This window comes from Notechis scutatus, chromosome Z (genome assembly GCF_049901735.1).
Source record: "Notechis scutatus isolate UNSWTSFEM ecotype Mainland chromosome Z, rNotScu1.2, whole genome shotgun sequence".
NCBI lineage: Eukaryota > Metazoa > Chordata > Lepidosauria > Squamata > Elapidae > Notechis > Notechis scutatus.
This window is the reverse complement of record NC_142025.1, coordinates 46,017,874-46,033,566: the sequence shown is the minus strand read 5'-3', so window position 1 is coordinate 46,033,566 and position 15,693 is coordinate 46,017,874. Positions and strand designations below refer to the sequence as shown.

General features: G+C 36.7%; 1 protein-coding gene across 5 annotated transcripts in view; it reads right to left on the bottom strand.

The window, feature by feature from the left end:
* DNAJC1 (DnaJ heat shock protein family (Hsp40) member C1) overlaps window positions 1-15,693 on the bottom strand; it is a 137,919-nt gene that overhangs the window by 74,970 nt on the left and 47,256 nt on the right. For all 5 annotated transcript variants that reach the window (XR_015746124.1, XR_003371607.2, XM_087948324.1 and 2 more), the window contains exon 7: window positions 3,280-3,370. Coding sequence is in view for 3 of the 5 variants with exons in the window: in XM_087948324.1 (XP_087804450.1) it covers window positions 3,280-3,370 (91 nt within the window). In the remaining 2 variants the exon portion in view is untranslated. The remainder of the gene's footprint in view (window positions 1-3,279; window positions 3,371-15,693) is intronic.

The following is a 15,693-nucleotide window of genomic DNA, read 5'->3' as shown; positions in this document are numbered from 1 at the left end:
ATCTAGATCACATCCACTTTGCTAGAATTAATACGTGACAAAAGCCAACAGGGAAATAAATTCTGCAATAATCTGGTTACAATCTTTGCAGGGCTCTAAAGATATACCTTAACTTATACTTTATACTTTAACTTGTACCTAGAAGCTCACTAGCAGCCAATGCAACACTAGTAATAGCATTGTTATGTGAGTGTATCATGATACAGATAGTCATCAACTTACCGTTCAAAGTTATAACAGCACAGGAAAAAGACTTGACTGTTTTTCACATCTATGACTATTGCAACCGTGGTGGTCACATGATCAAAGTTCAGACACTAAGAAACTGATTCATATTTACGAGGTTGTAGTGTCCTAGGGTCATGGGATTACCTTTCGTTACCTTCTAACAAGCAAAGTCAATGGGGAAGCCAGATTCATTTAACGATGTATTACTAACTTAATAACTGCAGTTTCCACTTAATATCTGTGGCAATAAAGGTTGTAAAATAGGGCAAAATTAATTTAACAGCTACTGTATCTTGTTTAGCAACAGAAATTTTCGGTCAATTGTGGTCATAAGTTAAGGACTCCTGTACTTCCCAAATTGCATGTGCCATTCATTGCACTTTAGACCACCAGAAGCTTCTGAGCTGAGCGTTCTTCAAGCACAAGGTCACATAGAGAATGTGGCAATAATCCAATTGGGAGATGAGTAAGACATAAGTGACCATCATTGGGGTCTCCCAATCTAGGAATTCAGTTCAAACAGAAAAAAGCAATAAATGTTTATGATGCAGAAATTAATGCTTGAAAGTGCCCAGTTTTCTGAATTATATTGGAGACTAAATACAGTTCATCTGATTCAAAATTATAGGTTCCATAACGTTAGAGAAGAGAAATATTTTAGATCTCTTCACAACCAGGGAAAGAAAGAGAAGCATGTTTCATTTTCTATCTATTAAACTAAATTCTATTTTTGAGGGCAAACAGACTTTCTGGAACATTCTACTTAAAGGGTATCAGATATGAGATCCTCTGACTACAACTCCCACAATTCCTTAGCATTAATAATGCCAATTAAGGTCAAGGAAATAGAAGTCCAAAACAACTGAAGGTCAGCAGGTTGCTTACCACTGACCTTCCATATATCAAAACGTGGATCATCAAAAAGTTTTATGGATAACAGAAAGCTTGATTCTCATTAGATGGGTTTCACACCAATGCTCTCTTAAGAGTCCCTAACTTTTTCCCACACAAGAAAAGTTGAAGTTTATTTCTGTGAAGGACTGTGATATGTGCCATTGTTCATATAGTGAAATCAAAATCTGTCTTCCATTTTACTGTTGGATAATCCTAATTCAGCAAGAACTACCACCTGAAGCAGAATGCCTTACACAGCTATACTTTGGAATGGTTAGTTCACTGTCATGCTAATCGACCTTACAAAATAAAGAAATAGAGATAATCCCTGTCAAGTCATTGTGAGCTGCTTGCAGAAAGGTGGGATCAAAATGTAATTAAACCAGACAACAGCTTTAGTAGTAATTTATGTATTTACTAATTGCTTGCAAAGTTATTATTAACCCAATTAATACTCCCTAATATTTCACTGCAGTCCCACTGCTGATCAGACTCTTTGGAATACTGTATACTCCCATACCAAGATTCTTCTGGTAGCCAGTTTAGTCAGCTTCCAAAAAGCAATGGAAATATGGTTTTTCTTTGGAGATGATTATTCTGTGTTCCCTATATGACTAACAGTCAGCTACCAGTCACATTTTGTTTATGGTTTTCATTATTTTGCTGTTTTGATTTGTAAACCCATCTTGAAATGTAGCATATAAAAATACTTGAAATTAATTAATAGCCTGATCCCCTATTTTCCTTTCTATAAAACAAAATAAATAAATAAAAACCCAGCTGGGGTTAGATAGGAATTGAAAGATAAAAGATAGCAATAATGAAATAAATTCGTACTGGGGTTTGCTAACACAATATGTATATGACTGGAAACAGATAAATTCACTGGAGGAGTAGACAAATTTTGGGCACTGAGCACATTTGGCATTTTCAGAACATATGGCAGATATACTTACAAAATAGCTGCTGCAGCAAAATGCTTATTTACTAAGACCAAAACTACAATGGACATGCCTAATCAGAAAAAAAAACCAATTTGCCAGAGGATACTCTCTACTATTAAAAAAATCATTCTAGTGCCCAAGGGCACGGCTGAAAAACCTACAATGTTATAGTCTAGTGTTTTGCTCTGCAAATTTCCGGATTTGTATTTCATAAGAGACTGTTGTTGTTCAGTTGCTAAATTGTGTCCATGACCCTACAGACCACAGCATGATGCCCCCCATTCTCTACTGCCTGCCAGAGATTGGTCAAATTCATGTTCATTGCATTGATGTCACTATCTAACCATCTCATCTTCTGCTATTCCCTTCTTCTTTTGGCTTAATATAAAAAATCATAACCTTTTTTAAAAAGTCAGTTGGGTATGGAGTCAATTGAACACTAAGGAAGAATACCTGACATTATCATGTTGCCTACTCCTTAATATGACAGAAATGGGGCAAACTGGAAAATCTATAATACCATTAAGAGGCAATAATACCTGCAAAATAATACTGCTAAGCATTTTATGATGCAGAACAATTATAAAATAAATAAGATGAGGAAAATGAGAAATAAATTCACAGCTTTTATACACAGCAGTTTACATATTGCAATTAAATAAAAATGAAACAGAAAAGTCTCAAATGTTCAAATGATCAAAGGACCACATCTTTTGTGAATAAGTTACGCATAACATCATTTTTGGTAGGTTCACATCATTTTGAGCACATTTTATAGTGCTTAGTAATCAAATCCATTCGGAACTATTATAAAGTTTACCACAATTATTTTTCTCCAGGAAGGCACAAAACTGATTACTATTTCTTCAAGACATTATATAAGTCACATCTTTTGGAATTGTTAATATATTTGTGCGCGTTTTATCCAGCCTTATTTCTTACCTGATTAATTGATTTGAATGCAATAAGACAACAGGAATTCAGAAGTAATTTTTGGAATTTCATATTGCAGTTAATCTGATCCTTAGTAAACCCATTTTCTGCACAGATGGAATCTGACTCCATCTATAGAATTAGATTTCAGTTAGACTCCATCTGTGTAGAAAATGGGACATGCTGTGATAGGTGGAAAACCCACCCACCCCCCTGCCTCCCACACATACCATTTTAGAAAGGATAAATGCAATAAAAACTGCACTAAAAAAAAACTCACTCTGAAGTGTTTCCAGTTCAGCTCTTGCCAAAGCCTCTTCTTTCTCTTTTATTTTTGTTTCTTTATATTCTACGTAGAGTTGCCTGGCCTCCTTTAAGAGAAAGCAATGATATTAGCATTTCAGAGAGACCAACTCTGGAAAGCATAATATTGAAGTTTTACACTTTATTTCAAGCCTGGCAATTATTTTATTTTATTTTTTAAGATTAAAGAGTGATATTTCTTAATAACAATGCAGCATAATGAAAACAAATTCTAAAGAAGCATTTTAGCAACAAGCTACTATGGTCCTAATTATTGAAAAGGAAATGAATGAAATGGTTCAACTGCAGATTTGAAATGCAACATTGCCCACTAGTTTTTACAGTATGCAAGATGTCCTATCAATTATCACTTCAACAAATCATCCCAGCAAAGTTCCTTGCTTGGCTGGAAATTAAAAGCACAGATCAGTCAAGCCACTCACACTTGCAATTGTAAGTAAATTCAGCAAAAAACTATATATCAAACTGATCTAGCTGATGCATTTAGGATTAATATCCAACTAGAAGAAACCTTTCTATTAGAGAATGATGAAGGTTTTCATAGTGTTTGTTTTAGTGCTAACGTATCACAACAGCCCAAATGCCTCAGTCATCTAGCCACCCTAATGGCCAGTTATAGATTCCTTTACTGTCAGTAGAAAATTATATTAATGTTTCTTTAAGAGACAAAGAACAGGTAAAAAAGAAAAAAAATTGAGGAGCCAGCTTGCAGGTTCTTCACCACCCCCTATGCCCCACTCCTGCACCAATGCATATACCCAGCTTTTCGTTTCAGCTGCAGTGAAAAAGGATAGCCCAGGGCATCCGGGAGGGTAAATCCAACAGCAAATACAAGCTTATACACAAATTACAATGGCTAATACGTCCATTTAAAGTCATTAAGCAGTAAGAAAGAGGTAATTCTGTCTTTGCAGATTGAGGCTTTCCTGCAACAGGTTATAAAATGGGATTTCCTATCATGGTTACATCAGAATGTTTAACTCATATGGAGATATTTGATACAAATCATCTCTTCACAAATCACATGTTTCAAGCTAAAGAGAAACAGAACCACAGTATATACATTAAGTACAATCCAAGAAGAATAACATTGTATATTAAACATTTGAGATAACAAGTTTAATAGTTGTTTATACTTCCCAAATAAGACAAATTCAAGCTGTTTAGATGTATTAGCACTGTTATACAGCACTACTTTTCTTAATTGACCAATTTCAAACAAGAGTATTTGGACACAATATAGAGCCTTAATTCATGTTAGCAAATTACCAAAACACAATCAGAAATCAGTATCCACAATGAGGTTTAGAGAGTATATCAAAAGCACAAAACCAATAAGGCATGGATGCTTTGCCTGTGAGTTCAGGTTAGAAAGAGTTAATTGGCATTTAACTCTAACCCTTCTGACACCGAAAGCCAATATTTGATGCTAAATTCTGGAACAGAATCTATTACTGCTTATGTGACCTCTAAACATCAGACTCCAAGGGGTATCTGTCAATCTCAGTAGTGTGTCAATCATGCAGCAATTGGAAGTAAGGCTCAGATGAAAATGACAGAATAGAGGAGAAAAACAAATAAAGTTTTCAATAATCAGAATTGGTAAAAGTTATGAATTGTTTGGGATTAATTGAAATTAAAAGAAGCAGGATAGAAAAATAACACTTTTGAACTTTAATATTGGAGAAGACTCCTGTCAATACAATGAAGCCAAGAAAACAAACAAATAGTTCATTAAATAAATCAACCTACAGACACAATTAACAGGATCGTACTTTAAATACATGTGAGGACTTACTTGTCAAAAAATACATGTAATGCTGGGGAAGATGGAAGGCAAGAAAAAGTTTTCTACTTCTATATTGAGAGAACTAGTCTGGTCTAAGGGTTAAAGGCACCAGGCTGGAAACTGGGAGACTATAAGTTTTAACCTGGCTTTAGGAATGAATGTCAGCAGGATGACTTTGATATTCTCTTTAAGCTCAACCCACCATACAGAGCTGTTGTGGGAAAATAGAAAGAGGAAGGAATATTAGGTGTGCTCACCACCTTAATTTATACAAATAATAAAAGTAAGATGTAACAGGATAATCAATAATACTACAATGCTAAGAATCAACACTGATTTGGCACGTAGCCATCAAAGCAATAACCAAAAATAGAAAATTCACAAATGTTATCATTCTAAAGTATTATAACAAATAGTAAGCAAAACACTTTTGTAGGTAAAGATCCATAAAATATGGTATGTAGTTTATATTCAGACTTTTTCATTATTTTCTTCTAATTAACTGAATTTCTTAAAATATTTCATTTAATATTTTCTCACTTAAAACTATTTTTTCCATTCAAAACCTGATTTGCAAACCCAACTTTAAATGTGATTGTTACTTATTTTTTAAAATAATACCAAACAGATGCTATTCTTTTATCTTTAATTTATTATTCAGTTTTTTTATCTGAAAATTCAGATGCATCCTTGAATATATATTTTTATTTATTTTGCAAAATTAACTCTGGATAGCCATTTGTGTTATAATGAAGTCATTTCACTCCAACAGAAGTTCACTATCAACTTTTTTATATTCTTAATCTACAGGATATTTATGTTTATAAATATTCAAAAACAAAAATTCAAAATACTTTCCAGGTAACCACACCATGATTAAAGATTAATAATGCTACCAGGGATGGTTTTTTTCATAGGATGAAGCTGATCAGCCACATTCAATTATTTCTATGCTGAACTGCCAACTAATCAAATTTCAAATAACATGACTTTCCCTGGAGCATCTAATTTATAAAATCCAAGCAAGAAAGACTGACTGACTATCTATCTGACTATCTATCTGACTATCTATCTATCTATCTATCTATCTATCTATCTATCTATCTATCTATCTATCTATCTATCTATCAACAAATATATGCAGTAGTAAGTATGATGTATTATAAAACATAATCCTTCAAAATATTTCACAACTATAAACCCAAAATCTCTTTTAATTGAGCTTGATTCTTAGTGACTTAATGGACATGTCCGTATAAATTTCTTGCCTGAAGTACAGAAGCGATTTGCCACTGTCTTCTTTCCCATCTGACACATTAAAATTGCTTTATTGTCCCCACTCATATGCTAAATAGGCCTCACCGGGCTTTGCTTTTTTAGGATAGGTCAAAGTTGGCTAGGAACTGCTAGCTAACTCCTTCTCCTCTTCCTCCTTCTCATTATCACTGTTCTATATCAATTTACTGCAAAACATCTCTTCATTGAAGGTTATGGGTTATAATCTATCAGATAGGTCTGATGCAGTGTGTGTGTGTGTATATAGGTATGTGTGTATGAAAAGGAAAATGACAAATCTGGATGAAAATCTTCCATATAAACGCTGAGAATCTGTTTGCAATTTAACTGATCAAATAAAATTAAATAAAATTAAAACCACTGCTGACTGGCCACATGTATCTCCCATATTAATGAACAAGCTATAGAGTTGAACAGCATCAAAACTAATAAATCATTAAAATTATTATCACCTTAGAGTTTACTTGAATGTCAAATAAAGATGTGCTAACATGATTTTTTAATCGGTGAAAAAAAGGCTACCTTTCCTAATTATTTAATTCATACAAAACAATACAGCGAAATCTTTTCACTAGAGAAAAATGTTTAAGATAATCAAAGCACATAGATGACAGATAGGCAGACAGATATAGACAGACAGACACACAGGCATAGACAGATAGATAAAATTTAGAACAGGGTTCTCCAACCTGTGGACTGCAGTCTGCTAGTGGGCTGTGCAACCAGGCTGTAGAAATAGCTGATGTGTGCACATGCTCCATTTAAGTGGAGGCTCGTGTACTCATCACTCACAAAAATGGAGCTGCGCACACACTTGGTTCTTGGTTCACTTGGCTCACACAGAACCATCCCCTCCCCTCACCCATCCACAAAGCTGGAAATCTTGGGAAATTCTGATTTAGAACTTCTCAAGTACAAAAATATTTTGCTTTTATATGCATGTTTATTTAATATAAATACTACCAAGCAATAATCCAGAAACTGTAATGAATGAGAAGAGAGCAGCCCAATGTTCTTCTATTCATTCAGTAATGTTTGTATCAGTACCCATGGTATTATTTATATGTTTTCCAATATGTAGGTTCAACAATTTGTATTTATTTATTTTTATTTTAATTACTTATATAAAATTACTGTCCTACCTTTCTAATGTATATGCCTCAAGATTAATTGTTTCAGCTATGTAAGCTAAAATAAGAGACATAACAACGCTTTTCCAGAAATTCAAAGAAAAGTGAATGGAAGTTTATGATTTACAAATGAAAGATACAGGAAGATGTGCGAATAGTTGAAGAAAGAAAGAAACTTTCTCCCTACAAAGGAAAAATGCAGAACTACAATACAAAAAATATCCATCTTAAAAACAATGGTTCATGCAAGTAAGCCATTCTATCAACATGCATTTTATAGGGCTTCTTTTTACTCTTTAGGATAAGATAATATGATTTACTTTTAGTAGCTTTAGGTTCTTAACTTATTGTTCTTTAAACTATCTTCTTTGCTAATGGTCCCACTTCAGGATCATCAAATTCTCTCCAGGATCTATAGTTCTGTTTTTAGTAGAACCTCCGCACAAATATATATGTGCCATAGATGTTATAAAGCCTTGAAGATTTCAGAATGGTGATGAGTAATATTAATGCACAATAACATAATATAAAGGATAGCCAATTTAACTTTTTATGACATCTGATGAAATACTTCAATTTTTCATTTGAAATTTTCAGGAAGTATTAATCAATCTTATAACTCTATGTATAGTTTTCAAAATAAACTATTTTCATTGTATTATAATTGCTTCCTTCCCTAAGAAATAAAAGAAAATCAATTCTTTTTTTTTTTTACTGCAAGATTTTGGATTCTTTAAGGACAGACATATTTCATTCCACACTGGATAAGTGCTGAGCTTCCCTGACATATCTTTACACATGTCAAGAGAGTTCTCATTTACCATGGTCAAAATAAGATTTGATATAGAGCAGCTTTTCCATTTCCATATCATTCTGCCAGCACAAGGTTTTAGTGGCACTTAATATTTCATTAAGAAGACAATTTAAAGCAAGAAAAGACTACTCTCTCTTCAGAATAAAAATCTTGCACAGATTGTATTCCGGGGTTCCTTAGCAACTCCTGAAAGTGAAAATTGGTGATAGATAAGGTATAAATGCAGAGAAAAAGCTACATTTTGGGAAACTGAGTGGAAACATGATGCTCCCATAGTATACACTATCCATGTTAGTAGTTAAATGTACATGAAAGCTACTAAATATATGAATCAACAGATTAGAACCAGATCCAGGATCAGGGAGAAAGTTTTCCTATTTAGATTGGCTAACAAAATGCTTCAGTAGTTATAGGTACTGGAGTTGACTGTCCTGTTTGAGACACCAGGGCAGTTTTATTAAGTAATTAATTACAGTTGGAAGAGTTGGCATGATTCCAGGATAAAACAAGCTATCCAAATAATTCAGAGAGAATATTACACATGCAAGTTGAATAATACAGGGGTCCCCAACCACCGGGCATGGACCGGTACCGGTCCGTGGAGCACTCTGTACCGGGCCGCAAAGAAAAATGGCGGCTTTCTTCGCCTTCGGTGAATGCTGCTGGGATCGGGATCAAGGACACAAATGAAAGAAGGGGAGGGAGGAAGCAACCGAAGCCTGCCCTGCTCTCTGGCTCAGCAGCTTCGGTTTCCTCCCGCCTTGTTCCTCTCTCAGTCGCTCTCTCGCTGCTCCACCAGCCCAGGAAGAAACTGCTTCAAAGAAGCCGGGGTGGTGGTGGCTTTTCCTGTCGCCGCAGCTCCTCCGGCGCCCGCTTCCCCCATCCCGCCCCGCGCACGTGTGCTTCAATTCAGTTCTCCGTTCTGCCTGCCTGCCTGTCTGGTTGTTTGGGAGCAGCTTCGGCTGAGAATAATAACTATTCGCCTCTTTTTATCAGCCGAAGCTGCCCAAACGAAGGCAGGCAGGCAGGCAGGCAGAACGGAGCACTGGGTTGAACCGCGCGCTGGCGGGCGGGGGTGGGGGTATACGGACGCTTCGGAGGAGCTGCGGCGACAGGAAAAGCCACTCACCCCCGGCTTCTTTGAAGCAGTTTCTTCCTGGGCTGGTGGAGCAGCGAGAGAGCGACTGAGAGAGGAACGAGGCAGACACCTGAGGGAGGGAGGGAGACACCTGAGGGATGGGGCTGAGGGAGGCAGGGCTGAGGCACTCCCTGAACTTGGTGGTTTTATTACCCGACTAGGTAACAATATCAGATGTTACCTAGTCAGGTAATAAAATGTCTGCAAGCAAACCACCAAACTCGGATTCTCTCCCCCCCACCCCCCGGTCCTTGAAAAGTGTTTGTGCTTGAAACTGGTCCCTGGTACAAAAAAGGTTGGGGACCACTGGAATAATACATTACAGAACAGGGACTGCAGGAACAACCGTGCCTTTGCAATGAATTCCTGTTTCTAGAGACCATGATTTAATAGTTCTGTCCAGAGACAATATCCTAGATTTAATCTTCAAAAACTAAAGAAAAATATAACACACTCAGCTGTTGGAGCTGAAAGATGAATGCCCAACACTATCAACAGGTTACAAATGCCATTCATAGTAGGTTCATTCACAGAGGACATTTAGCTATATAGTTCATCTTTTTGCTTATCATGATATGCAAATTCATCACTGTAGCTTGTTCAATAACCATACTTAAAAATACTTAGTATTACACCTGTATGACAAAAATATCTCTGTGCTAAAGAAGTTATTTCTGAAAGAAAAAAATATGTCCTGACATTAGAATTCTGTTTAGAAATGGCATCTGGAAATATGTACAAAACCAAGTTTTGGCTGGGGACATTTGGCAATATTCACATCACCTCTCCTCACTTCAAAAATCCATCTTAATCTACTTCCTCCCATCATCCAAAAAATAATTAAAAATAAAGCTCTCAAAAATATTGTGCTTTGAAACTGCGCCATTTTTCTTCTAACCCTAGAGAACAGCTGGCATAGCAAAGAAGAGAAAAATGACAACAACTAACCTGTGGACATGCATACAAAACAGTTTTCTGAGGTAAAGAACCACCTTAATTATTTTAAGTGCCTTCATGTGTTAGAGTTAAGGGAAAGGAACAGAAGGGACAGGAGTAATAGAAAATATTCAGATACATAAATGACAAACAGATGTGAATAGCAGTTTTGCAATATGATTTGTGTAAATAGATATTTAGTCAGTCTATTTAATGGCTAATATCAGTAAATATTAAAAAAATACAGGGTAGGATCAAAACATACCCCTGCCTAAACAGACAGGCCTTCTGCTCACAATCAGAGTATATATTTTCAAATCCTGCTTTGGCCTGAGACTTGTTTTTATCTACATCTTCAAAAAATAATATGGGATACAATGGTGCTAATCAGGGAAAGATGATGGAAACAGAAACTGCAGTAAGAAAAAAACAAATTTAATTGGAGGGCAAGGAAAAAGTGTGAATTCTTGACTTCAAGAGTGAAAAATTGTCTCTATTGTTATTTAATGTAATATATATAACTCTTTAAAAGTTTAAAGAAATAAAATAACTTTGTATTCCCTTTCTGAAGCACCCCCCCATATGTTTTAATTAGGCATTGATTCAGATAGAATACATATATGCTTTCATGCTGTACCTTGTCCAAGACTAGGAGTGAACCTCTAAAAACATTCTTTTTTCTTTTTTAAACAAATTTTATTTTCAAGACAGACAATACATAAATACACATAAACACAAAACATAAAAGCATAAAAAATCTCTTTTCTGAAAGTTGCTTAGTCCCGGGTTATAACTCTTGGTACAGACACAAATTCAAATTCATATTCCTTTTAAATACCATTTCATATCTTATTAACATTTTCAATTTTCTATATGACTTCTCCTCTCCTTTAAATTTTCTCAATTTTATTTTATTTTATTTATCTCCTCTCAATTCGTATCATATTTATTATTCTTTGTCTGTTCTATTCCAGCCAACCATTTATTTTTCTTCTTTAAAAAAAGAAGAAAGACTTCTCCTGTACACTATATGGAGTATGATGCCTTTATCTCTTTCCCCTATATTTATAATACTTAATATAAAACACATGACATACATTGGGATTCTGTCTGGTACATTCTAAAATTATACTATGTTATCAAAAAATAATACAAATCTATTCATTAGTATTGATATTCATTCATATCTTAAACGTTTAACTCATTGCTTTTCAATTAAATCACATACTTTTATGGGAGCCCTATTTTCCATAATTATTCCCCCCCCCCCCATCACATATTATAGCTCAATATTTCATTAAAATGTTCCTCCCTCTTCTACTTCAAATCTCTCATTTCACAAAAAATTTCGCTAATATACCATATTCTAATCATTAATATTAACAATCATTTATATCTTAAACATTTTATCCATTTCAATTAAATATCATGCCTTTGTGGGAACACTTATACTTTCCAAAAATTATTACCCCCCCCCCCCATCACAATCTTGAATCATATTTCATTACAGTACTCCCTTTTTCTTAACAAAAATTTCACTAGTTTATGTTAAATATTTTATCACATTTTAAGTTACATATTATTTCTAATTTTCTATGATTACTTCTAAATACAGGTATAAAAATGCAGTCTTATGTACCTTTCTAGAATCCCTTTAACAATAAGATTTATCCATTATCTCTGAAAAACTTTTGCTTCTTAACATCTTGCTCCCCACCATTAGAACTTCTCATCCCTTCCTTTCTCCCTTGCTTCTTCTTCTCCTTGTCCTCTTTAACCCCTTGTCTCTCCACCTCCCTTTTATTCTGCTTTCCCCCTTTCTGTTGTTTCTTAACATAATGTCCCCTTTTCACCTTATTCTTCTCTTTTTGGGCTGTTTTTTCAGATCTTAAAGACCTCTTTTCCTTTTTCTCTTGCTTTTCCCCTTCTCCAATCAAAGTCATTTGTTCATCAAAGATGGCTTCTTCTTCTTCTTTGTCCCCATCATCCTGTTGTTCATTCTGCTTCACATAAGTATAAACCACCATTTCTAAGTATTGAAAAATAGTGCCAAGACCATCTTTCCCTCCTTGTTTTTCTCTTTCATATTTTTGATATATAAGTTTCAATCCATCCACAGATGATGCTATTGTGTAGAGAAAAAGTTTTTCCAAACAACCACCCAGATGTTTTAATCAGAAGTAATTCTCAAAGGTTCCAAAATCACCAAACAATCCAAACAGACTATTTCTTTTAGATACCTTCTTCTTCTTCACTTTCTCTTTCTGGGGTTAAAGTAATCACAAAGTTCCTTTTCAAATATATTTTTGGAAGTTTTTAATGTTTAACAACTCTTTGCAATTCTAGGCAATCTTCTCCTTATTTTCAAATTTTGCTCCAATTATTTTCCTCTCCCTTCCCACTCACAGCCAAAAAAGTTTTTTTTTTCTCCGCTGTCACTTTAGGAAGGAGAGTAGAACAAAGAAAAACTTTCCCTTGTAAAGTATCCGCAGCTTGTAACTCTCACTAGGGACAATACATACTTAGCAGCCTTCAAATTTCCAGGTCACTTTCTCTTGTCTTGTCCCGGTTAGAAGCAACTTTCACTGTTCTTCCAGCTTTCTCCCTCCTGCACCTGCTTGTCCAGCTGCAGCTTTCTTCGTGGCGGCCATTACTGACCGCCATTCCTCCGCCTCAGGAAAAGGGGGTTTAGCCGGCTGGGGAGGGGGTTTGCGACACCCCCCAGACCCCTTGCCGGATCCCCCCTGTCTTCAGCTGGCTCTACAGGGCAGCTATATCCCCCAGATCCAAATGGATCGGGGGAACCTTGGTGGTGAACGCAGCAGGGATCGCGCGGTCGCGAATCCCTGCCGCCGCCAAAAGCTTGCAAACCGGAAGTCTAAAAAAAACATTCTGATTTGCCAAATATAATATATTTCTATAGTATTTGGGAAATGTATATTGCCGCCATGGTAGCTCAAAGTGGCTTACAGAAATAAAACAAAATATAAAGTAATGAAAAGTAAAAAAAATAACATAATACCACCACCCCCGGCAACAACACATACTCATAACAGCCATTTAATGGGCTCTACCCTAGGTTCCTGGGCAGAACCATGTCTCCAGGGCCTTCGGAAAGACAGAGTCCAGAGAGATGATGTTCCAGAGGGAGGCAGCCACCACAGAGAAACTCCTCTTCTGAGTTCCGACAGATATTATCTCCTTAGAGGATGGGACTCACAACATTCTTTGCCAACCAGCACCTTGAAATGCACCCGGAAGAAAATTGGCAACCAAATTGGCAACCAATCCAGCAGGAGAGGTGATACATATGCACACCAATGTCTACACAAAACCATGCAGGTTGCTGCAATTTCCACCAACTGGAGCTTCCAGATACTTCCCAGGGTAGCTCCCTGCAGTGGGTGTTGCGATATTCAAGACAGAAGATGACCAGGGCATAATTGACCACGAGTAGGAATTGTTGGTCCAGGAAAGGCTGTAACTGGCTCACAACCCACAGTTGCACAAAGGTTCTCCTGGCCATGACTGCCACCTGCTCTTTGGGTAGGAGTTGCAAGTCCAGGAGAACCCTCAGAGTACACATAGGGTCTATTTGGGGCAGTGCCACCCCATCCAAGACCAAAGATGGCAATTCTCCATGAACCAAGAACTCCAAACCCAGAGCCAGGGTTCAGTTTCCACCCATTATTCCCCATCTGGCCCCTAACAGCCTCCAGGCACTGTGAGAGAAATCATGGCATCACTTAACTCAACATGGACTGATATATGCAGCTGAGTATCATCAGCATACAGATGATATCTCAAATCATGGTGGTGGATGATCTCACTCAACGGCTTCATGTAGATGTTGAATAGGAGTGGAGAGAGTACCAATCTTTGTGGGACCCTGCAAAACACTGGGCAAAGGCTGGATCTCTCATCTCCTATTAACACAGAATGAGAGTACAGAGGAAAGAAGTGAACCAGGATAGCAAAAAATCTCCCACTCCTAACCCCCAAAGTCGCTCCAGAAGGGTACCATGATCATGGCATCAAAAGCCATCGAAAGGTCAAGTAGAGCAAGGATGGATACACTACACCAATCCTGCTCCCACCAGAGATAATCAAAATGTGCGACCAATGACGTTTCTGTCCATATCCAGGTCTGAATCCTAATTGGTAGGAGACTAAATAATCTGTTTCATCTAGAAACCTCTGAAGCTGCCGCGCAACCACCTTCTCAATCACCTTGTCCCAAAAGGACGATTGGAGACAGGTCTGAAATTATCCAACAGGGTGGAATCCAACAATGGCCTCTTTAAAATAGGGTGGCCATAGCCTCCTTAAACTGCTGGGGCACTTTCCCCTCCTGTAAGGAAGCATTAATCTCTGCCAAACACCACCTGCATGTCGCCTCCCAGGAAGCTTTCACAAGCCAGGAGGGAACATGGGTCCTGTCTACTTCCTCAGGAACAACAGGGTAAATGTTCCCAGATAACAGGGCAGGTACCTGCCCCCAGGGGTCTCCACTGGACCAATATCATGCTGGCATTTAACTGGGAAAAAGTTGAGTTATTCTGTCTTCCATAAAATTCACAAATTCCTCATCACACCCTTCAGACGGACCTCAATCTCCTCCTTCCCTAAGTGGAGATGGCTCACCTTAAAGCAGGTTGCTTATCCATTATCTGCAGAGGCAATTAGTGTGGAGAGTTATTTATACGGATGAATTGCTAGAAGGTAGGCTTAATAGCAGCTATTACCCATGTTTGATCAAGTTCATCCTTTGTCTTTTGCCAGATTTTATGTTCTTTTCAAAAAAAGACAAATCCTCTAATTTTAATAGGAAGTCTGGAATAGCTGTAGTGACCCTGTTTCTAAAGGGCAAAATTTCTATAATCCAGCCTTCCTCAACGCTATGCTTTTCTAATCTTTTGGCATTCCAATTCCACAATTCCGATCCATCATGGCTGGGAATTCCCATCCCAGCATATCTGGAGGATGTCATGTTCAGTAAGGCAGTCCTACACTGTTTTTAAGACATCCAGCAAAAGTTTGCTTTGTCAAATATCAATAGTTTAGAAGTCAATTTAACAGAGAACCTAGGCCTTCACTAGTTTGTGGACTTTAATTCCACAATTCTCAACAAGACGATGATTGCTGAGTATTGTGAACTTTTAGTGGATATACAAAAGAAGCTGGATGAAATTTAAAATTAAAGGAAATGTAAATGATAAACCAAGAAAATGATCTGGTGATTTTTTTTAAATAGGTAATCTTCCTTT